This window comes from Parasteatoda tepidariorum, chromosome 7 (assembly GCF_043381705.1).
Source record: "Parasteatoda tepidariorum isolate YZ-2023 chromosome 7, CAS_Ptep_4.0, whole genome shotgun sequence".
NCBI classification, from domain to species: Eukaryota; Metazoa; Arthropoda; class Arachnida; order Araneae; family Theridiidae; genus Parasteatoda; species Parasteatoda tepidariorum.
Genome location: NC_092210.1, coordinates 21,441,230 through 21,468,530, shown reverse-complemented (window position 1 = coordinate 21,468,530; position 27,301 = coordinate 21,441,230). Strand labels below are relative to the sequence as shown.

The 27,301-nt window shown below is 28.6% G+C and overlaps 1 protein-coding gene and 1 long non-coding RNA gene across 2 annotated transcripts in view; one reads left to right on the top strand and one right to left on the bottom strand.

Moving 5' to 3' along the window:
- The window catches only part of LOC107456807 (Kv channel-interacting protein 4-like), a 65,043-nt gene extending 63,002 nt beyond the window's left edge, over window positions 1-2,041 (top strand). The window contains exon 6 of the mRNA XM_043045254.2: window positions 1,116-2,041. Within this exon, the coding sequence (XP_042901188.1) occupies window positions 1,116-1,163 (48 nt within the window). The 3' untranslated portion in view covers window positions 1,164-2,041. The remainder of the gene's footprint in view (window positions 1-1,115) is intronic.
- The window catches only part of LOC139425994 (uncharacterized), a 194,048-nt gene that overhangs the window by 115,132 nt on the left and 51,615 nt on the right, over window positions 1-27,301 (bottom strand). The window contains exon 2 of the long non-coding RNA XR_011637224.1: window positions 21,199-21,263. This is a non-coding gene — a long non-coding RNA (uncharacterized lncRNA). The remainder of the gene's footprint in view (window positions 1-21,198; window positions 21,264-27,301) is intronic.

Genomic DNA, 27,301 nt, shown 5'->3' with positions numbered 1-27,301 from the left:
ATACACTAAACTGTTTATTAATTAGTTTAAAATTTGATAAATACGTGACTCAGGAAATTAATCTAACAATGACTGCAATATTAGAAGATTAATAGCCATGTTTTAGTCCACTGTTCTTGCTAGTGTTAACACAGTGAACTGGAATAAATGGAAAAAAATTCACTCATATGCTTTAATTAAAATCGGTTCAAATTTAAATCAGTATTAGTGCCGAGAATCAAAATACTAGGCAAATTAGCTGCAAACGTTATACTTAGGACGCCATGTCTATTTTGGCGTCTTTAACCATCACCTTTTTTAGTAAACTTTTCACGCTAGTGTTAACATAGTGAACTGGAATAAATGAATTAAAAAAATTTGCACCTAAGTTTAAATTGGTTCAAATTAAAATCAGTATCAGTACCTTGAGCCAAAATACTAGGCAAATTAGCTGCAAATTTATCCCTTTGATGCAAAATATTTATTAAACATATTTTTCATACGGTTTTTGTTATTTTTTATTCATTTAGATCAAACTAAGTGAAAAATGTAATATTTAGCATTTTAATAATTGATGGTTATGAAACACCACTTTTTGCTTCAAGGTTAAAATTTTTCAAACACGATCCGTTTCAAAACAATAATTTTTCAAATTTTCACTCATTTATATCTAAGAGAAGCAGTTATTTATTATTGAAAAATTTTTAATTTGAAAAACCAATTATTGATAAATTTTTTAATTAAATGAAAGGAAAGCTTTTCAAACTACTTATTTTAGGCTGAACATTTTAGCAAAAATTATTGTAATATAACAGAAATTTTTTAATAACTATTAGACTGTTTTTTTTAAAAATTAAAAATTACCGAAATTTATTTTTACTTATAATTAGAGAGTCAGAAAAAAATATATTAAAGGATGTGGAAAATAGTTAACCAAGTGCTAAATGGACCAATTTTCCGTTCAATCTGTATAATATAATCCATTTTAAGCTAATTTAAGTGATACGATAGTCCGTAAGTTTAAATCGGTTAATAACTGAAGTTTTAAAGGTTAAGTTTGTCACAAATTTATCAACTCTATAACTGTTTCTTCATTTTATATTAAAATACAATTGTAGATTGTTTAACTCTTTCAGGATGAAACGATAGCACGATCCTTGTCGTTATTCGATACTGTAATCTGATACTGCATCGTTTATGAAGAAGTACCTAAGAATAAGTATGAGCTTTAGATGAATTGTTTATTGTGTGCTCTTTTTGATGCAATGACTTAGTCGACAACGCTTTATGGATACTTTATGGGAAAAAAATATCTATCGTTAACTTATTACTGTAAATACATTCCAATGGATAGTCATCATTTTAAAGGAACTGTGATTTGCTTAGAGGAAAAAAGAGAGTATTTTTTCATAAGTAATATTATAGCAAAGAAAGCATATCTAAATGCATATGTTCAAGGGTAAAATGTAAATACATATTGAAAAAGGAAATTTTTGTAACTTCTTATTGTATAGTTTATGCTAAAATTGCGTAATTGTGATTGTTAAAGCACAGGGTTTACTTATTTTAATACTTATTATTAAACTGTAGAGTGAACCATAATTAAGTTAACGATTTAAACATCAAATAAAGTTTGGATCGATATTGATAAATTTACAATTTATGCCTTCTGCTGGTAGACTTATAATTATTTTTTTTAATACGTAAAAATACATCTTTCATTTTTATTCTTTCCATGTGATGATTCACTGCTGCATTCAAAGCTTTAGTTCCTATATCAGCAAGAGATTGCATACAAGAAAGAAATACATAAATAGACAGAGGCATGTAAATGTATCTTACAGAATATATAAGAGAAATAATCTATGCATATATCTTTCTTATGTGGTATAATAAACACGGATATTTCTCAATTAAAATTGGCTACACTATAGTTATAATTTATTTTATTAGGTTGTTTTAAGTAATTTTTTAAGTAGTGTCTAAAAAATCAGTTATACTTTAAGTATTTATTAAGACTCATTTTGTATTTTTATTGTAATAAAATCTTAGTAATTATTTAGATTTGTTTTTGATCCTTTCTTAAATGACTGTGGAAGCATACGTGGCACCAAAACCGCGGTTATTTCTCTATCTAAAATGGCAACACTATAGTCATTGATAACAATTCGTTCTGTAATTTCTATCTTAAGTGATAATTTATGTGTTAAATAATTAGTTACACGTTAGGTATTTAATTAGACTTGTTTTTCACCTAGTGTTAAGTAATATTCTAAGCATTGTTGAATAGTTAGTTAAACGTTAAATATTTATTTCGATAATTTTGTATTTTTATAGAAATAAAAAATTAGTTAGGAAGCAATTTAAGATTTATTTTTCTTCCATTATAAAATGGTTTCAAACATAAACGGTGCTATGGTGCCGCATATTATCTAATCAATTCTTATTGTCGAATAAATTTCTCAACCAATAGCATATATATTATACGATATTATATACTAAGTTATGACTCGAGAGGTGTGTGAGGAAGTAGTACAGCACAGTCCTACTTCTTTTTGTACTACACAGTAGTACAGCACAGAATGACTCATTGTGATGAGTTTTCGGTCTTATGTCACGATAGAAGTTTAAATAGTTTTAAAATTTCTGCTGCCTACTATGCTGAAATTTTCCCGACTCATATTTTTGCTCGTTTGTAGGATTTAATGACTGCCGGACAAAATTTAAATCATTAATAAATTCAATACATAAAGACATTTGACAATATCGCGGACATCTCTCGAAAAAAAATTAAAATCAAGGTACTTCCACTTTCACAAAGCCACTGGCAAGAGCTAGACTGTTAAAAAATTTGGTTCATTTATTGCTTAAAACTGATATGGATATTAGGATTTGAAAAGGGTTAAAGAATTTGAATATTTAAATTATCATTGTGCTATGCATTTGGTTCCATTACCTCAAAGTTTACAGGTTGAACAAGATAATTTCAAAATATGACCAAGCTGGTCGCCAAAGTATTAATTTATACTTAAGGTATTGAATTAAATTTATACTTAAATATTTTATCTTAATTAAAATTATTTCAATTTTTTAAATTACTTAACAAAAATTGTTATTTGTTTTCCGCCCTATAATCGTTCATTTAATTATGGTTCTTTCTACATAGAATTATGTGTTGATAGTGCTTTTATATGTGAGCTTAACAAATAATTTTAATGGCTGCATATATTTCTTCTCTGACATCTACACAGATACTTTTTGAATTACATTTATGATATGTAAAAGTATAACGAAAGTCATTCTACAGAATTTTCCTTCAGAAATAATGTTATATACTTCGAAAGAATAAGTGTATTTATTTAANTATATATATATATATATAATCTTTATAAAAATTAAAATAAAAAAGCATGCACATTTGTGGTCACAATTTCAATATTTGAGAAAGAAAAAAATTTTAAAATGCTATTGAAATCTGACAAGCTACAGTAGAGGAAGGCGAGTGTAGCAAACAACAGAACAGGTTTCATTAGAGATTGAAATTTCATAGAGTCTTGACTGATAGTCTTTAAAACCCTCTCTATTTCCAACCGCAATCAAATCTGTGTTGTTGGTCATTAAATTCGGATTTCTGTACTGAAACTTTTTGAATATCAATAACGTTTTTGCTTTTTTCCTCGATTTATCATTGATTTGTGGCTCCCAAGGTGTATACTTTTTTTTTAATTTTTCAAAAATGCTCAAAAAATTATTTGCTAAAGATATTCTTTACGAGAAAGAAATACGTAAGTGGACAGAAATAATTCAGAATACAGACTGAAATAATAAATAATAAATATATAAATAGACACACTGTATTTTCATAACAAAAAACAATTAAACATATTTTTTCGATTATTGCTAACTTTAATCAAGTATAGATGCAGGGGAATTCTTCGATATCTAAGTATTAGTAGTTTGCTTAAAATATTATGAATATTATTACAAAGAAAGAAAATTTGTTACAATTAAATAAAAATATTGTTGAATTAGATTGATAATATGCCAGTTTAAATCAAAAGTTTAATTTGGACTAAAAAATACCCAAATTTTTTCATGAGTAAATTATTGTTATTTTTGCCTTAACGTTTTTCCTCAGTAGTGACGTTATAAGTTTTTAAGACATACTTTACGAACTCAATTTTATTAAAGTCCTTATGAATTTTTCATTCACACCCATCCTTTCAGTATCAAGCTTATCGCATTGTCATCCACTTTTGTCTATGACATTAAAATGTATTTTGTAAAATATAATTTTCTGTGTAGATAATGTATGTACTGTGAAAAAAAGTGTACTTTTATATATTTGTGCTGATTCGTTCACTTCGAAAACTGTAAAATTTAGATGTTGTTAAATTAATTTTAGGAGCAAGAAGACATATGAATGTATTATTGTTGAAGAAAAATATATTTTACATCATAGGTAAATAATTTTATACAGAAATACTGAAACAGTTTCTTGAATAGGATGGAAGAGTATCGCTCTTCTTCAAAACTTATAAAAAAATTGTTTTTATAAATTTCAAGAATAATGCAGAACTTTAAATATTTAATCAACATAAGTGTTTTTGGAGAAATATCAAGGAAAAGAAGCATTTAGTTTTAAAACCACTCATATTTGACGGTAAAAACTTTGCGAATAAAGCATGTTTTTCAATTTGGTAATTATTTTCGGGGTTTTGTTTTCTTTTTTTAGACACTTTTGTCGTCAATAAAAATGTTTTGGACACATTTTGCTTTTTTTAAATTTGTTAATTTAGGTTTAAAAAATTAAAACTGCCTAACTGTCAATTTATTATATCTTTAAAATGATAACAGATGGAAAAGTCAGAGGAAATATTTTCTAATGAAAGTTTTTTTTTTATACTCTTCTATTTCGAATGTCAGATTAAATATCGACAAACAATTAATGATGTTAGTTACACCTAATTGGTTTTGATAATACAATGTAAAAATTTTGAATCAAATTACGGGGAAAGTTTCGTTAAATTTTACCGTAAAATGCGTTGCTGTAAAATTTTACACAAAAGCGAATCTGATTTACCGTAATTTTTACTTTAGTAATAACTATAAAGTCTCTGAACCATTGTAATTAAATAAACACTACTGCAAGAGAATTGCAGTATACAATTTTTAGGTAAAAATGAATTTCAGGATAAAATTGACTTTGCAGATGGCGCAACCAAGGTACCAGTACTTTTTAACATAAACTAATCCGGAATTTTTTACAGCGTAGATACAGCTGTGGTATTAGGTAACTGGTATGAAGGTAATGTAGTAATAGTTTTCCTACTTGTCCCGATACAACATGGATTGTTTTTAAAAAAAATTCCAAAAAGTTTACTGTTATCGTTTAAATAATTTTGAGTTTTTAAAATTCATAAAATTAAATTACTAAAATAATTTTGGATCAAAATACTTTTGAAATTTTTTTTCTCTAAATAATTTAAACAATTGAGAAGAAATTTTTTTTATTTTAAACTGATGGTCAAAACTATGAACAAGGGACAGAGAAAAAAATTTAAGGGAGTCAAGATAGATAATTAAGAAAAATATAAAAAGAAAACTAGTTAAGCTAGGTTGAGAGTGTTTTGCAATTTGTAGCCTCAAGCATTCTGAATAAGATATTCGCATTTTTTCTAAATCTGGAGCTTAACTTTAATAACGTTAATTAAATGTTTTTATAAAGATTTAAGAGCGCATTCAAAGTACGTACTAAGTTCATTAAAATAATAGGTATTTTCGCATATTTAAGAACATAAAATTTCGCCATAGTCTATGTTAATACGCCAAAAATATGCAACGAATTTATTTATAGCTTAGAGTACCTAGAAAAAGTTTCAGAAATCTACGTGATATAAAATAACATTTTAACTTCCGAAACTCTGAGCATTTTAAAGATGAAAAAAAACTGTTAATGTGATAATTAGTTTATAAAATATTATTGATCTTTCATAATTTCTAGAAAATAGCGCTTAAAAATAATTATTTGAAAAAAAATCATATTGGTATAGAAACATTTATATATATATATATATATGCTAATCAAATACTTAAGATATTATTTCACACAGAGTTGTTTTTTCTCAACAGTAGTTTAAATGTTTTTTCTCCGACTTCGTTCAGTTCAAAAAATAAAATAAAAAACATTATTTACTTTTCTAGTCAAACAAAATATATATGTACATAAAAATCCATATGTTGAGAATCAGTTCTATATATTTGAGGGGAATATCAAGATGATTGTTTTATTATAGGTTGAGAGAATTGTATTATATATTTTATGGTAATGTTATAGTGAATAGAATTCTTCTGGCCCACAAGTCAATCTTTGTCAAGAGAGAGCCCATTTCAAATTCATTTTTGGAGTTGAAAGTAACCCCAAACTATGAGCAGGTTGATGAAATAAAAACTATTACTTTTTAATATAGGTGCTTTAGATAAATAATACTGTTAATTATCAGCCTATTGAGTGTATAGTGTACAAAAGAAAGACTGAGATGTAAATTTCTTGTTTTAAACATATTAAAGAGAAAAATACAAATACCTTTATCACTTGTATCTCTTCTTTTGTATTTCTCTACACACTAAATACATAGTGAACATAAAAATTTTTAAATATGNCTTATAATAAAGATTATAATAAATAAAGATACAATACAAACAATTCAGTTTCATTCAATTTTGAAAACTGGAGATGATTGCATCTGATACAGTTATCATTTGTAAAAAAAGGATAAAAGTATTTTCCAAAAAAAAGAGTAAGTGTACATAAATAAAATTCGCCGTTGAATGTGCATAATTGTTGTTGTATGAAAAGTTCAAATTATGACTATTTTAAGTGTCAATGTTTTTAATATTTGTTTTGAACTATTAGCCAATAAATATAATGGAGTTGAAATACTACATTGTGAAATAAATGTATTAGCATTATGTTTTGAAGTAATTTTTAATTACATACTAAAATTTAAGTAATGCATAATCAAATATGTTAAATAGTTAAATTTAATTTCTAAGTTCTTGTTCTCATAATGTCATTAATGTTGGTTCTCATCAATGTTAATAAGTTTAATTACTTTATCTTTGACCTTAAATTATTATTTGCTGCTTTTATTTCAAAAATTCTTCAGTATGGAAGAAGGGTGTTATATTTTAAATCATATGTACCTGAGAAAAATATTATTATTTGCATTCAAAATTGAAATTTTTATTCAATATAAAAAATTGAAACCTCCATGGTCAAAACTACTAGAATATGGTAAAGTTGACACTTTTTCTGTCACTGATGTTACATCAAAAATCTCGATCATTTTTACCAAAGATCTTCAGTAATGATTTTGGTAAATTTAATTATGGTTTTAAAATCTGAGATAAAATTTGCTAATTTTACGGCAAGTTAAATTTAATTTTATTGGTTAAATTTGCTTTTCAGTTTTGCATATCTTGCTAAATATGTAGTAATAAGAATTATAATTTTTGAAAACCAGAATTTCCGATAAAGTGTTACCACATGAGCGAAAAAATTACCATATATTTTAGTTTAAATACCATATATTTTGGATTATATTACCAGAATTGTTGCGTTTTTACTAGAAATTTCATTACCATATTCGGTATATCAGAATTCTTTTCCCCGTGGAGTAAGGTAGAAACTATGTTGCGTTGGCGACCATTTGAAATTTTGATTTGCTTCTAAAAAGATTCAATCCTAGAGAACTTGTTTGGTTCTCTAATTGGCGGACAAGTTTTCTTTTAAAATGTTTTTATTTGAAAATAAAAACCCGATAAAACTTACATTTAAACAAGCCAAAAGTAGATAAGTACCAAAACAACATTCTCTTTATGATAATATACCAAACAATATGCATGATTGTATGCAAATAGTATGCAAACAGAACAGAACAGAACCAATCTCATAATTGTACCTTGGATCATCCCTGCAATAGGACCAGCGAGTACAAATACAATTTCCTGTACCTTTTATTATAAGTGAATATTTTCATTTCATTAGTAAAGTTATTCATTTTTAAAATATTTCACTAAAATGAATATGTTTTTGAATAATTTAGTTTGCTTTAATATATTCTGGCTACTCGAAAACTAAACTTTAACTGTATGAATATCCAAATTCAGTTAATTAATAAACTGAGAAGAACATAACTCAAAATGAGTAATATTCTGGCAGAAATATTCCATGGTCTAAGGTACAACGCATGGTACAAGATGCAAAATCATGTTATACCTAGAACCTATTTCTTTTCTAAAGTGGTGTTTGATAAGAATTCGTTCACAAATAATTATATTAATCTACAAACGTATTATGTATTGTTTATTTATTTCTACTTAACCATTTATTTATTTCTACTTGAAAAAATAAAAAGTTAAAACTTTCCAAGGTTACAAAATACAACACTCTTCTCTGATATCAAAAATTTAAAATAAAAATGAATGTATTGTTGTGAAACATTTTTCCTCTGAATGGTATAAATGATCCCAATATTTGTGAAGCAAAATTTTTGACGTAATTAAAACTACATGTTACAAAATTTGAAACTAATTCAGAGCACGTAAGCACCATTTTAGTTTGTGAGAATTGCAAATAAGAAAGTTATTGTGATACCCAACAAAGTTTATGTATTTTAATGTTACGCAAAGAGCTTTGAATATTTGATATAATGTTATAGGTGTTTATAAAGCTTCTATAGCAATCATTTAAATTTAGTTCAATTGCTGCTGAGAAGCCCGCATCATTGAGTAAAATGAGAAAATGTTTTGAAAGAATCTTGGAATTTTTTCCAAACGAGTAATGGCAGTTTCTATTATTATTATATTTAAGACTTTTAAAAATATTGAAGAAAAATGACGAGCAAGAAATCAATATCTATTTTGATGGATTAATAGAGACATTCCTGTTGTATGAAATTTATTGTTACTATAAATATTCTTCAATCTATCAATTCTCTATCAATCCAACGTTTCGTTAATCATATTGACGTCTTATTGGCTATAGTTTATCAACCAAAAGATAAACTTGTGCGGTCAATATTTCTCTGATTTATAACTTATTGCAAAATAATAACGTTTATAGTTTATTTAAAATCAAAATTAGCTTTAATTAATACCGAAGCTTAAAATTAGAAAACGATCACAAATTTACTGAACTGATTCATTAACTGACAGTATTTTTCATTATTATTTTATTAAAACAAGGGCATTTTTTAATATTTCGGAATAAAGTATTTAGGCAACTTTTTTTTCATAAAAATTATACGAAAGTTATGAAAAACATATTTATAACGAAAGCATATTTATTTTAAATGACACACGAATCAAAGACAATATTCAAGTTAAAAGACACCTTCTATAGCCACCACTGCTCTCCAATTGCCATTTTCTTCAGGGTTTTTTCTAAAATATTTTGTCAAACAAAATTTAAAAAAGTTAGAGTTTAACTGTCTTATACTCTAGGCAAAGCTATAATTTTAAACTATGTGTACCATCTTGACATAAAGATTTAGCTCGGATTTAGAAAGCAAGAACAGCTTAAATGTTTTAAAAGTTATAATTTGTATCTTTTTAAATCTCCTATTTGGGTGAGATTTTTCTTCTAAGATGAAAATCATTAAGATAAATTAATAGCTAACTTTTTTCAGACAATGCAACATTGGAGTATGTTTTTTTAAATATTAATAAATTAGATCACAAATGTTTCTTTCCCCACAAAATTTTGGCTTTTCTTAATTTGACATTCTGCATCATTTTCAGAACAAGTATAGAGGGAACAGGTAAAAATAGGTTCAAATTCACGTAACAGTTTTAAATAACTGTTACAAACTCATAATACGATGTTAAAAACTTCTGGGAAAAATGGTTAAATAACAATTTGTTTAAATGTTATTTTACATTATTCAAACAGATCAGTCAAATAACTATAAATAAGATGGTATTCAAACTGTTAACTGTGAGATAAACCGTTTATTATCTGCTTTCACCTAATGCGGTTACGCAACCAGAATTTTATCACATTAGCCAGGCCCACCTAATGAAACCACTTAGTTCCTTGCAGATGGGTACATATTATAACTGAGAGGGCTAATCGGTTAATCTCATAGCCGACGGAGTGGAGGTTCGAGCCCCAGCGTTTACAGCGAAATATTCCCTCCATCCCCTTCAACAGATGAAGAGTTTTCAGTGTCCTTCACTACCCAATTTGAGATTCTGGGCTATTAGAACGTGATACTCTCATTCGCATATAGATGGCAGCACCAAGAAGCTGCTATATCACCTCCAATGTCCGGTCAAATTTCTTTTTTTATGGTTTTGAAACCATGTTAGTTGTAAATGGTTAAAAAATATCGTATAATTTTTGTATTCATAGTTTCTTAATCATACTAGTTGTAAACAGTTTCAAAACCTTAAAGTTAAAAAATGTTCTTTACCGTAAACTTTACGGTCAATTGAATAGACAAACTGTTGCCGGTAGAAAGAAACTTCTAGCAATGTAATTACATGAACATCATATTATTCTTAAGCGAGCTTCATTTTGCGTGGTAGCGGAAAAATTACAATTTTAAATACTCTTCATTTTTAAAACTGGCTTAAATTCTCTGAAAAAATTATTTATATATTATTTACTTAATTTCATCCCGATTTGCGAGTAAAGCTTTATTGGCAAAGCTTTGAAAACTAAAAGATATTTGAAAGAGGGAAAAAAATAATTTATATTCACTGATTATTTAAAACCTTTTAGATTTGAAACGTCTCAAAAAATTTTGATTGATAATGAAAATACTTCGTTTTTGCATTTATATTAGCATATTTTTAAGTGAAAATAAAGGAACACTTCAATGATGCGGGCAAAGTAATTTGAATATCAAGAAAGTATCATATAATTACTCCATATTGTTATCCAAAGAAATATAATTTATACACTTGTATTCAATGTTAAAAATTATCCCATTTATATTGTATGTAAAATGTGAAAATAAAGTTTTGTGTTTGATAATTTCTAAGTATTTCTTATTATAATTGTACATTCTATTTCCCCAAATCGCGTTTCAAATACTGCATTTAATTATTGAAAACTGAATATGTCTTAGTAAAAATTTTACCAACAATTTCTCTTTGAACTTTAAATTTCACATTTTTAAATTAAGAAATATTTTTTAAAGAAAATATTTTTTTCTGCATAGAAGAAAAAATATGGTCAAAACAACCAAAATTTATGGTTAAATTTATCATGTTTCTGGCTCTATGGAAGCATCAAAATAGCTCACTAATTTTTACCAAAGCTCTTTAGTAATGATTTTGCTTGAATTACCCATAAAATAAATACCATTATCATACAATACGGTAATTTAGAAGAATATTTTCCCTCGTGTATAATCAAAAGGTCGTGTATAATCAAAATCGTGTATAATCTTTTAACTGGCAGAAATCAAAATATTAATTTCATCATAAAATAATTATCATTGTGCAAAATTTAAAACTTTAATGTCTGTAGTTAAATATTTTTAACATAGTAAACAATTGTGAAAAATATAGAAAAGAAAAATCTGAATTCAATAAATATATTCTATACAATCAATTTTTCATTATGTATTAGAAGAGACATCAGAATCTTTATAAACTTTTCATGTAAGTAACAACATTAAAAGGTACGTTGTTAATATGTATTTTTCAAATATTTTTCGAAAAACAATATAATTAACTTTGCATACATTAATAACACTTAATTAAAAAGGTCCTTTACGCTGTAAATTTTGAAAAAAAATGTTTCAATTTTTTTAAGAACTTGATCACATAAAAGATATAAAACACAAATAACTTCAATGAAATTAAAAAAAATATATTATTTAATGAAATTAAGAACAAATATTTTACATTAATCAGAAATAAGTTTTAAATTTCGATTAAGTGCTATAAAAAATTCATGTATTTCATAAAATTTCAGCAGCAGACGGCCTCGGAGTTTGTGGAGTGGGGAGTTCTTACCGTAGACAAACTATATGAAGCTATGCCAGAATACAAAGCAAATAATAAAAAGAATGGTTGCGTATTAGATGACACGAATGTATAGTAAGTTGATATTATAGTAATTTTCTGTTTTGGAGAGTGCTGAAAAACGTTAATACCACAGTATAAGGAGCATATACTTTCACAATAAGTTCCCTTCACCACAATACTTGTAATGGCAATAGCAATAATACTTAGTACCAAGTTTAATCAAGCTGATTGGGGTCAATAGAGTTGGGTGATTTTTTTTTACTATCTTCAAAATAAGTACCGATAATAGTTCGTTCGCCAAAAATAATTACAGAATTATTAGTGCTATTACTAATTATTTTGGAGAGAGGCGTGATGGCTCAAAGTATGAAGCGTTCGCCTTCCAATGTGGTAAAACGGGTTCGAATCCAAGATATGGCTGGTCGATACAATACCACATCCGGCTCACACAGACCACAGTGCTGACGTAAAATATCCTCAGTGTAGCCGGATAATAGGTTAGAGTTCCTTTGCTGTAGGATAACCGTGGGAGGTTTTCGTATTTTTACTCTCCATGCGCAAATGCGAGTTTGTTCCATCAAAAAAGTCTTCCGAGAAGGCAAATTTCTCCCAATACTTAATCCAGAAGTTCCCTTGTCTTCAGGATTGGGTTCAAATTTACAAGGCTACGGAGGTGTACACGAAGAGTCGTAAACCCAAAATTGGGTCGGCTGTTCAACGGCGTTTATAAAATACAAATTATTTTCGAGAATTGCAATTCATTAGTTTCAGTGATAAGAACGAAATGAATGAAGAAAAATGTATTAAAAAGCAAAATTTATGGAGAGAAAAGAAAATTATTCTTGTATGAGAACCGTAAAAAATTGCTATATTATTTTTGACGCTAATGATACTTAATCAATTTTAGTAAGAGGTACTACAGGTATTATAATAATGGATGTTTTTACTAGGTACTAAATATACTAATATTGGTGCCACGATACCTACTATAGGTACTGTGAAAATATGTTTTTGCGTTGATTATGGTAATTTTGATTATTGTTGATCATGGTAATTTATGAACATCAGGAATTGATCTCGAACAATAGCATTATGCCTGAACGATAAATATAATAAACTAGGAGGCTTTGCCCCCTACTCGCTGGCGCTCGCCAACCCCCGGAACTGCTTTCGCAGCTCATTTCGGATTGCTTCGCAATCCAATGCTCGCTTTGCTCGCTCATTGGATGCGTTCTTAACGTCTAGCTTTTGTATACTTTTTTGAATACTGATGGTCCGAAAACTTTTCACTGTAGAAAATTCTGAACCCGTACATTTCAATATTAATTTAAAATTGCAAACAGTTCACATATTTTTCTTAATCACACTATTCTAAATTTCACTTGTTGAGAAAAGTAACTGTTGTAAGTTCTGTTTTAAAGTCTTTCCCACCAGAGGGCTATAGCCATGTGTTGTAAAACAATATGAAATTGTAGTCTGCCACTGAACGCCGGAGGTAAAGAATCGGCTTCGATGAAGATAATTTTGTATTTTTAATTCTCTGAAGGGCACCACCCTAATAATATGGAATTTGTAAAATAAATGTAAATATTTTTGATTGTTGATGAAGCCCATCATTTTGTGTTTTCATCAGTGTTCAGAAGCAGAACAACTATAAGTTTTTTATTTTGTCACAAAAATATAAAATATATAAAAAACAAAGAAAAGAGTAAGAAAATGAGTATAGTCATAGAAAAAGTTAAAATTATAATATAGTATTGGTCAGTTAAAATATAACTTTTTGTTTAATTCATTGTTAACAATTCAAATTTCTCCGAGGCAATTCTAAACCTTAATTTTGTTCTAAATGTCAGTATTCAGACACACAACAGAAGTTTAATATGAAGTTCTTAAATGCATATATATATATACATATATATATAAAAAAATGGATCATAGTAATTATATAAGTAAAATTTAAGGTAGTATTGTTAAGCTGAAACACAATATTTTTAGTTTTGATGTCAGCAATATAATTAAATTTTTTACAAAAATGATTGTTTCCATTATTAAATTCAGTGTCAACAATTCAACAATTTTTCTGAGGCAACTCTTAACCTCTAAATATTATTTTTTTTATGTACACATTTCTAAATGTCAGTATTCAACCACAAAACAACTTAAAGTCCTCAAATTTAGCATGAAGTTGTAAAATGTATTGAAAGAGGGTCATAGCAATAATGTAAGTAGAAGTAAAGTTACTACTGTGAAATTAAAACAATACTTTTAATCAATGAGCCAAGTTCTTCAAGATGCAGTTGTAGAATTAGCTGGATAGAAGTTTTTCTATTTAAAACTTTTTATATAATTTCTTTAAAAACACAATTGTTAATCTGGGCATTTGGCGATACAACACTTATAGAATTGAAGGATTTGTTACGTCAAGCGCTCAGGTATCATAATTTTGATCTAGTTGCGCTTCTATGTCATTTTGATTTATGTTGCTAAGTTAACTTTCAAAAAATTCTATGGCTGGCAACAGCATTTTTATTTTTTAAGTTGTTTATTTTTATTTCTTTTAGAATTCGTTATTTTTTTAGCGAAATGTTTTTTAACCTAACAGAATTCTTTGCCGACTGTTTTCTCTATGAATGAAGAAAATAAAGTAAATATTTAACTGTTGTGAAAAGAATCTTATTTAGTTGTACAAAGTACTTCAGCCAAAATTTGGGAGCCACGTAAGAGAATTATATATATTAGATCAGAAACACATCATTAAAAGGCAGAATGCTTTGGTGTTTTCAAAACAAAGCAAACGTTGCCACCGGCGGAAAAGAAATACAGCCAAAATTTGGGAGCCACGTAAGAGAATTATATATAATAGATTTTTATTTCTATAGGATAAACTTTTCTATAACCATATTTTTTCAAAATCTGATAATATAAATCAACTAGGAAGGGTAACAATATAATAAGAAATAAAAAGAACTAAAATTGCTTTTAAGAAATTTAAAAAAAATCTTATTCGTTGAAGTTTTTCTTATCTACCTTGTACAGCAATTTTTTTTTTAAAATATATTTCAATAGAAATGTTGTGATTCATATCTGGTTACACGTAATCTCTCTCAAACTTTTTTTCTTGGTTCACAACAACTCGTGCGCAAGCTTTTAAAATAAACAATCTCGACAGAGATAAATAAGTTTTCTTGCATAAATAGCCAATATTAGAGTTAAAAAAAACCCTGATAAATAGCCAATATTTAGAGTAAAGAAAGCTGAGAAAAATTAACGAAAAAAGCTGTAAAATTTGCAATAACTTTCGAATAAATAGGAAATTTCGATAATAAATAGTGTTAAAGCCATGATGGCTCAGAGATAGAGCTTTCAACTTCCAGTCAGGTGAACCAGATTCGAATCCCAGCGATGGCTGGTCAATATGATTTCCGCATCCGGCTTGCACAGACCACAGTTCTGACGTAAAACATCCTCAGTGGTAGACGGATGATGGGTTAGAGTCCCCTTGCCGTCAGACTAACTGTGGGAGGTTTTCACGGTTTCCCTCTCCATGTAATGCAAGTGCTGATTCAAAAGTCCTTCATGAAGGCAAGTTTCTCCCTAGCTCAGGAGTTCTCTTGTAGTATGGATTAAGTTAAAATTACATTAGCAGAAAAAACATTAGCAGTCGTAAAACTCAAAAAATTGGATCGACTGTTTAACGACGGTTATAAAATAAAATAAAGTACTTAGTGTTAATATCGCAAATAAAAAAAAGGCCCTTTAGCCTGTCAAATTTCAACTTCCTAGTTTCAAATTTAGCGGGCTACAGATCGTCCAAACATGCTATTTTAACATAGTATTTAACAGTTACAATCTCTTGAACTAATTATCGAATGCTAATTTTCTTTAATCCATCGCACTCCCTCTTTGTTTTTCCACACCTCTTCGTAATATTAAAGTCATGCGATTTATAGTTTTCGCGCAGCAAAAGAAAATGTAACGATAAGTTGAACAAAAAAAAAAAAAAAAAACAGCTTACATTCATAGAGAGAGAGAACAGATAACGATTGATGATGATGATGATTAATATTAAACAAACTACCTATTTCAGCAAACAAACTGAATGTATTTTTACTGATCAATCACGTTAATGATCAATCACGTATCGGAAACTGACCGATCAATCACGTTAATGATCGGTCAGTTTCCTATAGTTTTTCTAACCAAAATATAATTTTATGACACCTAATCTGCACTATCTTTTACGCAAGTATTTAAAAATACTTATTGCTATGAACAACATATGATATATTTCAAGCAAAATTCTGATAACTTCATATAAAATTACATAATTAGTGCTATTAGGACATATATAAATACACTGAAAAAAAAAGTATGGTCAAAACTACCAAAATACGGTACAATTTACCATATTTTTGGCTCTATGGAAACATCGAAAAGTACGATAATTTTTTCCAAAACGATTTGGTAATGATTTTAGTAAAATTAACAGTTAAATATGATTTTATGATATGTGACAAAATTTAGCAAGTGTGGTAAAATTGGGTAATTTTATCACGATATCTTAGTGCTTGGCATAAAAGCCATTTTTCGATTAAATTTACTTTTCAGTTTTGTGCTTCTTACTAAATGTGTGGTAATACGAACTATAATTTTGGAAACCAGAATTTTCAGTAAATTTTTGTCATATGAAAGGAAAAATTAGCAAATAAATAGGTTTAAAAACCCAATGTTTTGTCTTTTATTTCGTTTATTTTCCAGAATTAATGATTTTTTTTTTTTTTACCAGAAGTGTCAATACCATACAGTACGGTGATTTTACTAGAATTTTTTTCTCTGTGTAAGATTTTCTTAACCCCTTAACGATCGGTTAATTTCCAAGAAAACGCTCATAAAAGTGCTAATTTTTTCACATATCACAAATACACGTATTTGATTAGTGCTGACATCTAGTTTAAAATAAACTAACTATCTACAATTACCTTAAAAATATCCTGGCACTGCCATCTAGTGTGTAAAATGAGAAATAAAATGTTTTCCGGGCAAAAGAAAAGATTTAGATATATTCTTATTGGCGCTTTACTACTGAACACTCCAGCCCGGAAATATCACGGGATCGAGAAATAGAGGGCGAAAACTCACCCCATCATTTTCNAGTTCCTTGCAGATTGGTACATATTATAACTGAGAGGGCTAATCGGTTAATCTCATAGCCGACAGAGTGGAGGTTCGAGCCCCACCGTTTACAGCGCAATATTCCCTCCATCCCCTTCAACATATGAAGAGTTTTCAGTGTCCTTCACTACCCAATTTGAGATTTTTGGCTATTAGAGTACGATACTCTCATTCACACATAGATGGCAGCACCATGAAGCTGCTATATCATCTCCAATGTCCTGTCAAATTTCTTTTTTTATGGTTTTAAAACCATGTTAGTTGTAAATGGTAAAAAAAGCGTATAATTTTGTATTCATAGTTTTTTAATCATACTGGTTGTAGACAGTTTCGAAACCTTAAAGTTAATAAATGTTCTTTACCGTAAACTTTACGGTCAATTGAATAGACAGACTGTTGCCGGTAGAATGAAACTTCTAGCAATGTAATTACATGAACATCATATTATTCTTAAACGAGCTTTATTTTGCGTGGCGGCGGAAAAATTACAATTTTAAATACTGGATTAAATTCTCTAAAAATAAGTATTTATATATTATTTACAAAATTTCATCCCGATTTGTGAGTAAAGCTTTCTTGGCAAAGCTTTGAAAACTAAAAGATATTTGAAAGAGGGGAAAAAATAATTTATATTCATTGATTATTTAAAACCTTTTAGATTTGAAACGTCTCAAAGAATTTTGATTGATAATGAAAATACTTTGTTTTTGCATTTATATTAGCATATTTTTAAGTGAAAATAAAGGAACAAAACCGTACACTTCAATGATGCGGGCAAAGTAATTTGAATATCAAGAAAGTATCATATAATTACTCCATATTGTTATCCAAAGAAATATAATTTATACACTTGTATTCAATGTTAAAAATTATCCCATTTATATTGTATGTAAAATGTGAAAATAAAGTTTTGTGTTTGATAATTTCTAAGTATTTTTTTAATTTATAACTGTACATTCTATTTCCCCGAATCACATTTAAAATATTGCATTTAATTATTGAAAACTGAATATGCCTTAGTTAAAATTTTACCAACAATTTCTTTTTGAACTTTTTTAAATTAAGAAATATTTTTTTGAAGAAAATATTTTTTGCTACGTAGAAGAAAACATATGGTCAAAACAACCAAAATATGGTTAAATTTAATATGTTTCTGGCTCTATGGGAACACCAAAATAGCTCACTAATTTTTACCAAAGCTCTTTTGTAATGATTTTGGTTAAATTAACCATAAAATAAATATCATTACCATACAATACGGTAATTTAGTAGAATATTTTTCTTCGTGCATAATCAAAAAGCTTTCTCTTTTAACTGGCAGAAATCAAAATATTAATTTTATCATAAAATAATTATCATTGTGCAAAATTTAAAACTTTAATGTTTGTAGTTAAATATTTTCTAACACAGTAAACAATTATGAAAAATATAGAAAAGAAAAATCTGAATTCAATAAGTATATTCAATACAATCAATCTTTCATTATGTATTGCAAGAGACATCAGAAACTTTATAAGCTTTTTATGTAAATAACAACATTAAAGGCTACGTTGTTAATATGTATTTTTAAAATATTTTTCAAAAAACAATATACAGTGGAACCTGTCTAAATTGACCACCCTCGGAACCAACTCAAATGGTCACTATATAGAAGTGGTCACTTTATGAAGACTCTTTAAAAAGGACTCTTAAAACTTTGGGAACTGTTTTGACATAAAATATCCTGAGTGGTAAACGGATCATGGGTTAGAGTCCCCTTGCCGTCAGACTAACTGTGGGAGGTCTTCACGGTTTCCCTCTCCATGTAATGCAAGTGCTGATTAATTCCATCAAAAATTCCTCCATGAAAGCAAGTTTCTCCCTATACTTGATTCAGTTCCCTTGTCTTCTGGATTAGGTTAAAGGTTACAAGGCTACGGAGTTGAACATTAGCAGTCGTAAACCCAAAAACTTGGGTCGGCTGTTCAGCGACGGTTATAAAATATAATAAAGTACTTAGTGTTAAGTTCACAGATAAAAAAAAGACTCTGTAGCCTGTCAAATTTCAACTTCCAAGTTTCGAATTTAGCGGGCTACAGATCGTCTAAACATGCTATTTTAACATGTTATTTAACAATTTTTTGAACTAATTATAGAATGTTAATTTTCTTTAATCCATCGCACTCCCTTTTTATTTTTCCACATCCCTTCGTAATATTAAAGTCATGCGTTCTATAGTTTTAGCGCAGCAAAAGTAAATGTTACGATAAGTTGAACAAAAAAAAAAAATAAATAACATTTTGCATTCATAGAGAGAGAAAATCGATCTTCATAATAAACAAACTACCTATTTTAGCCAACAAGCTGAGTGTATTTTTAAATGATCTTACTTCCTCCGCACTTCCGATCAATCACGTTAATGATCGGTCAGTTTCTGATAATTTTTCTAACTAAAATATAATTTTATGACATCTAATCTGCACTATCTTTTACGCAAATATTTAAAAATAATTATTGCTAAGAACAAGATATGACATTTTTCAAACAAAATTCCGATAACTTCGTATGAAATTGCATAATTAGAGCTATTAAGACGTATATAAATACACTGAGAAAAAAGTATGGTCAAAACTACAAAAATATGGTACAATTTATCATATTTTTGGCTCTATGGAAACATCGAAAAATCCGATAATTTTTTCCAAAACGCTTTGGTAATGATTTTAGTAAAATTATCAGTAAAATATGATTTTATGATCTGTAATAAAATTTAGCAAATGTGGTAAAATTGGGTAATTTTATCACGATATCTTAGAGCTTGGCGTAAAAGTCATTTATTCCCAGACCGTCGCCAATAGCCCATTGTGCAGCTCTAGTGCGACTTAAATGAACTACAACAACAACAACAACGAACCATAATTTTGGAAACCAGAATTTTCAGTAAATTTTTATCATATGAAGGGGAAAATTACCAAATAAATAGGTTTAAAAACCCAATGTTTTGTCTTATATTTTCCAGAATTAATGATTTTTCTTTTTACCAGAAGTGTCAATACAATACAGTACGGTGATTTTTTTCTCTGTGTAAGGTCTTCTTAACGCCTTAACAATCGGTTAATTTTCAAGAAAACGGTCATAAAAGTGCTAATTTTCTCACGTATCACAAATACACGTATTTGATTAGTGCTGACATCTAGTTTAAAATAAACTAACTATCTACAATTACCTTAAAAATATCCTGGCACTGCCATCTAGTGTGTAAAATGAGAAATAAAATGTTTTCCGGGCAAAAGAAAAGAATTAGATATATTCTTATTGGCGCTTTACTACTGAACACTCCAGCCCGGAAATATCACGGGATCGAGAAATAGAGGGCGAAAACTCACCCCGTCATTTTCACGGAAGCGAGGAGAAAGGGGTTAAAATCCCAACACTTAAAGGTAAATATAGTTCTTTTTTCATTAAAAAAATATCTTATTTACAGGTAAAAATTGTGTAAAGAAACATTTAAAAAAAATTCCAGATTTCTTTATATAAATTACTCAAATTAGAAATGTTTGAAACTGAATAGTATTTAGCAACATTAGAATAATTTTCACTATGCCCTTATTTTATCAACTGTGTGCATTTTTTCAAATAAAAAGTGCCATTAAAACTGTGTTATTAGTAGGTAAAAAAACGGAAATTAGGAATCATACTGTTTTCGTGTCATTCACGCATTTCCTATTTAATTATCATTACTGTGCATTTTTTATGAATAGAAAAACTAATAATTTTATGAAAAGGGAAATCAGTAATGGACTATGAAGGTTTTGAAGCAATTTTAGCACCCTTAATGAATATTTCGAATGTTTTGAAATATGAGTCATTTATGAAAGTAATTTGAAAAACTTATATCATATTTTATAAATATTTTCTCATAACAGAAATCAAAAGCTTGCAAACAGAAATCAAAGGTTTTGATATTGCGAGTAGTATTAAAAGTTAAAAGCAAACCAAAAATGAAATATTTTATTTTATTACCTGTCTGTCTCGCAGGTTTTTAAAATGTCACTGTATACGTAGAAATTAACCTTCCTCAATGGATACTAAAAGTGAAAAAATAAAATCATATAAAACAACAACTAGAAAATCTGAGTAATTACGAAAATATTTATATTATTTTACATTTAAAAAAATTGATTTTTATTTTATTTTTCAAAGTATCTGACATTTATAGTAGCAAATAAAATAAATTCTATAATATATATGAAATTAAAGCATTTCATGAAACTTTAGTGCATTGAAATTCGTTTTGTCGCCATCATACTTTTTAAAGAATGAGTGGTAGCATACAATTAAGAAAGTTTAAAATCCAAGGTATATTATTTTTTTATATCTTTTTGAAAATAGTAATTTTAAATAACAAAATATAAAATTTCAGTCAAATCTGTCGAAAAATTCCAGAGAAATCATAATAAAATGTCATAAATTTAAAATTCGAATTTCTCAAGAACTATTTACCAATTTAATTCAAATTTTGTATTTCGTCATTTAAAATTACGTACAAATCATGTAAATAATTATACACCTTGAAATTAAAAATCTTTTCAACCATTGTTAAATAAAATAAAAATTATTAAATAATTACAAAAAATTACTTTTGTGTGTATTTTTACGGGATAAACAGATTTAATAATTTTTATTTCACAATAAAGGGTTCTCGAGATATAGCGAAGTACACAAAAAGTAGATTAGACGTTTAGGGGCCCAAGCTTTCGACAGTTCTCCTGATCATATAAGAACATATTTCCAGAATTGTGGTTACCCGCTACATTTTGGAGGTCAGAAATTGGAATCCATCGGGAAAAAATTCTTTTTATTTGAAGTAAAAACGTTTTAGGGTCTGATTTCCTAACTTAAAATATCGTTTGTACTAATTAATTAGCATCTTTAAGGTTGCATCCTCAAGTAATTATGATTGAGTACTAGAACGTCAAAACCCGATCATTAGATCAAAAGTCATTCACGGTGGTCTGTTCTTTTACGCTAACTGTACTTCATAACGTGTTAGTGTGGCAGCCACTAAATAAAACTTTCTAAGTCTCCCTGTACTGGGCTGTACAACTAATGTAGTTAGAGTATCTTACTTTGAACACAGAGGTCCTTGGTTCGAGCCCTGCCGCCAGCGAATGAACGCCTTTCTCACACATTTCTCCCTCCACATGCAATTTACTCTAAAATGACTATACGCTGTTCTAATTTTAAATATATGGTGTTTTCAAATTCAGATTAAGTTGATTGACTAGTTGATTGACATCATTAAGATAGTCTCTCAAACAATTAAATACTTGGCAGTCTGATCACAAGTAGCAAATAGTAGATCAAAATCACGCAGAGCAAAATCTATCAAGATGCACCATTATTTGTACCACGCACGGTTAATAATCTATATATAAACTCAAATATACAGAGCTTTTAGCATACAATTAAGAGCGGTTATTCTAAACTATGCAGAGTAATTATACTCTAAGTAAACATTGAAACAGATATTTTGCATTTTTTGAGGAATATTTACAACTATCTAATTTTTCTCGACCTACATTTAGATATCTATCTCTTTAGACAGATATCCTACAACTGATCTACTTTATTTTAAGTAAAGAATTTCCGTTTCATTCAAAACACTGCATTTATCTAACTGACGTCAGGTTTCATCGAAGTGAAAGTATGTCACGAGATTGCGCGAGGAAAAATATAAAGAGAGAAAGGAACAATATTTTCTTCTCTCTTCTGACTTTTCGGGAAAACTTCAGGAAGTGAGAAGATTTTCCCTCTCTCGGGAAACTCAGGAGACTTTTGCTCCACTTTCACCAAACTAATCTCATTAATGTTGCTTCTGGGTGTTTTACAGCAATCACATATTATCCCACCCCGCTTTGGATAAGAGGAAACTTTTGGATTAATTACAGCATTTCTAAATGCATTCAGAGCAGAAAGGTACATAATATTATAATTTTTGCACTGAAAACATCAAGTTTCATATCTAGAAAAAAAAGGAAAAACTTACATATTTGACTACTAATAATCTTTATATATATATATATATATATATATGTTCAAAATGAAGACAAAACGAAGGAAAATTGCAGACATATGAGAAGGAGAAAAAAAAAGGGGGGGGGGAAATAATAATGAAAAAAATAACAAACAACTGGCGGAAAAAAAAGGATAAAAATTTTTTTAAAAATCCGGAAAATAAAAGATATAATCTTTTCATCAGCCCACACGATTATATCCGCGAAAAAGAGTGCTTTCTGATACTGTATCAATATAGCCAAAACATTCATGCGATTTTTCATACTTAGAAAATAAGATTTGAAGCTTTCAGATTTTTGGAAGACCAACAATAAATTAAGAAAGAAAACAAGTATTTTTGAACACCCTATGCAAGTAAATCGACATATAACAGGGTTAGAACAGCTCATTAACATAATTCATTAATCGAGTATATGACTTCCCAAAATTCAAAACTGGAAAAAACAACTCTAAAACGGAAAAATAAAGATTTTATTCTAAAGGAAATCAATGAAATAAATTAATGCTAAATTAAATTTAAAAAATATTTATACATAAAAAAATTAAATTTCCTAGATTAATATAATTATTGCCAAGAGCAAATCCGATTCCGGGGACTTACAACACTTGCATCATTATTAAAGATTTTTTTTAACGCACTTCATCTTAATAATCTATTTACCAATTCCTATAATTTAATTAATAGTAGAACTAAAACGCAATAGGGATTACTAGATTGACTGAAAAACTCAATTAAACAAGTTTTTACTGTAAACTTATTTCTTACGTTTGCGTCTTTCAAATCAATAGATATCGCACAAACGGAGTCGTGATGGAGCGATTTCATCTTCATTTCTGGCGTCTTCCTTTGATAAAATTTATCCCATTAAAATCTCATGAGAATAGATTCGTGTTTGTTTATGTATAAGATGAATGTTCGAATCACATTTTTTCGACAATTCAACTCTTTGTTTTGGCGATCATTCCAGTGGAAGTTTGTCTTTACTTGTTTGCCCCTTTTGCTTCCAGAAAAAGATTTCTGTTATCAAGAGAAGAAGTCAATCAGTTCCATGATTTATGCACGTGCCTTATATAAACTACTGTTTTTGTTCTGGAGATGTTTGGTGAAAAGTGGAAAAAAATTGTATTTACGTCAGCTAAATTTGTCAGACTTTCTGTGGAAAATAATATTTTTTTAACTAGTAATTTCCTAATCTAGATATTCAAAAATGAAAGCAAAAAGTAATTTTGATTGGAGACACTAAAATAAATGTGGAAACAATAACGTTATAAAGCAGCTAAGTTTCAATTCTGTTGGCATTTACATTATATGTACAACTTTTAATTAACTAAAACAATTTTAATTAAGAAGCACTATGATAACACTAGATGTGGAAACAATAACGTTATAAAGGAGCTAAGTTTCAGTTCTGTTGGCATTTACATTATATGTACAACTTTTAATTAACTAACACTATAATTTTAATTAATAAGCACTATGATAACACTAAATGGGGAAACAATAACGTTATGAAGCAGCTAAGTTTCAATTCTGTTGGCATTTGCATTATATGTACAACTTTTAATTAACTAACACTGTAATTTTAATTAATAAACACTATGATAACATTTTTCATTGAATCGAATGACATTTCTTAATGATATTATCTCAATGCATTTCTGGAATAAACTGCGTAAGGTACATGATTTGGACAATCATATATTTCAAGCGTGAAACAAAATAGCATTCTGTGACAAAAATATTTCATGAAAGCAGTAACAACAAATGTTTAATTACTTAAAAATTCGTTTAAGGATGGATAATATTAAAGTATTTCATTTAGAATAATAGGTGGTTCCGTACGTTGCTATTATTACAAAACACTGAGCTAATTTTTCTATAAAATCTTTCACAATCTCACACTATCATTAAGTATCCTTTTTTAATTTAATTATATTCTAAAATAAACTTAACTCAATGGCTCAACTAATTCCAATTTTCTTGACCTTGGGTTCTGAGATGCAACAGACTATCCGATTGGGTGGACAGCCGAAAGTGACACCCTATAATGTTTAGACAAGACAAGCATGCTTGATACTCATTTTATGGACCCATTGAAGGAATGAAAGATTGAGTCAACCTTTCCAGGTAGAGCCGTGGCGGCTCAGGGGATAGTCTCCTTCCAAAGAGGTGAACGGGGTCGAATGCCAGCGAGGGCTGGTCGATACGAATTCCGCATACAGCTTGCACCAACCACAGTGCATACGTAAAATATCCTCAGTGGTAGAAGGATCATAAGTTAAAGTCCCCTTGCCGTCAGACCAACCATATGAGGTTTTCGTGGTTTTCCTCTCCATTTAACGCAAATGCGGATAGGTGCCAACAAAAAGTGCTCCACGAAGGCGAATTTCTCCCAATACTTGATCCAGGAGAGCCCTTTTATTTAGGTTCAAAATTACAAGGTTACGGAGTTGAACTTTAGCTGTCGTAAATCCAAAAAATTAGGTCCGCTGTTCAGCGATGGTTATAAAAAAAATAATAAACGAAAAAAACCCGTATCTGGCGCACGAGAACGCTCAGTTCTTCTCTGCTACTCAGACTTCAGGCTTCTTTAGTCGTATGCAACTAAACAGCTATTCTCATTCTGTTCTGCACAACCGGAAAAAATATTTTAGTGCGAAATTGACTCTGTTCACACCATAAATGTCCAAAATAGGCTCTTTTGGTTAGCACGAATTTAGTTAGCACGCTTTTTTTTAAGAAATTTAAAGAAAACATTTGTAATAATTTATGTTAATTCAGTTCAATGAAGAAAATTAAAATTTTACTCTGAAATTATTGCTGCGAATTAAATTGAAACTTAATGGTTGTTAGAGCTTAAAGTTTAGATATGTATTTTGCATTCACCTTTTGAGAACACCGCAAAGAAAAGACGTGTTCTAAACTAAAAATTGTAAATATTCAGTATTCAGTTTGGAAAAGCATATTGGCAAATTGCGTTCGTGATTTCTCGCACATTCGAAGAAAAAGAAATCTTAAGCGCAGTTTTCTTTGTCTGTACAGAAAAATCTCGTTTCTCGAGAATATTAGCACATGAGTATTTCTTAAGGAAATCTTAGTGTGTGGCTCGCAGAAGTTATGAAATTCCATACGACATGTGCTTTGATTTTATAAGAACAAAGAAACTTAATAAGTTAACGCAACATAGAGTCTTCTGTATTAACTAACTTTATTTATGCTTTTTAAAAGAATTAAGTTACTCAGAAAATCGGGGATCTCAAAGTCCTATTTAAGTAAGAGGCATGAAAATGTTCAAAATGCAACTATTTATTAATAAGGTTTTTGGCCAGAAAGATTGAAATAAAATCAAGAAAAATAGTTGGTGAAACTGAAATGCAGTCCAATAGCTTCATTTTTGTACAATAATTTTTGAAAAACTTCTCAGTTTCATCTAACAGAGGAAATTACTTTCGTAGTTTTTTGCTACCTTTGCTGTGATTGAGTTCAAAGATTTTCTTGCTGTATTTTGAAGCTACTTTTATTCTTACTGATACCGAAATAAAATAATTTTCTCTAAATGTCAAATAATTCATTCATGTAACTACGCTGAGAATAAAATTTATGGTCAGAAATACCAGAATATGGTAAAACTTGCCGTGTTGCTGCGTCTATGGTAACACCAATAGAGCTCAGTAATATTTATCGAAATGCTTTGGTTATGAGTTTGAAATAATTAGTGACAAAAATATGGTTTATAATATGTGATAAAGTTTGGTGAATGAAGTAAAATTTAGTAATTTTTACATGATACCTTAGAGCATGGCATAAAAACCATTAATTCGGATGAATTTACTTCTTAATTTTGTACTTTACTTTATAAAATGATTGGTTGTAAGAACTATAATTTCGAAAACCGGTCTTTTCAGTTAACCTTAGGAACGGTAAAATTACCAAATGCATAGTTTAAATATCGTATAATTTGGTTTTAATAACCAGAATTGAAATTTTTTATAACCAAAAACGTAATTACCTTATGGGGAATAATATTTAGCGTATATCCTATGCATT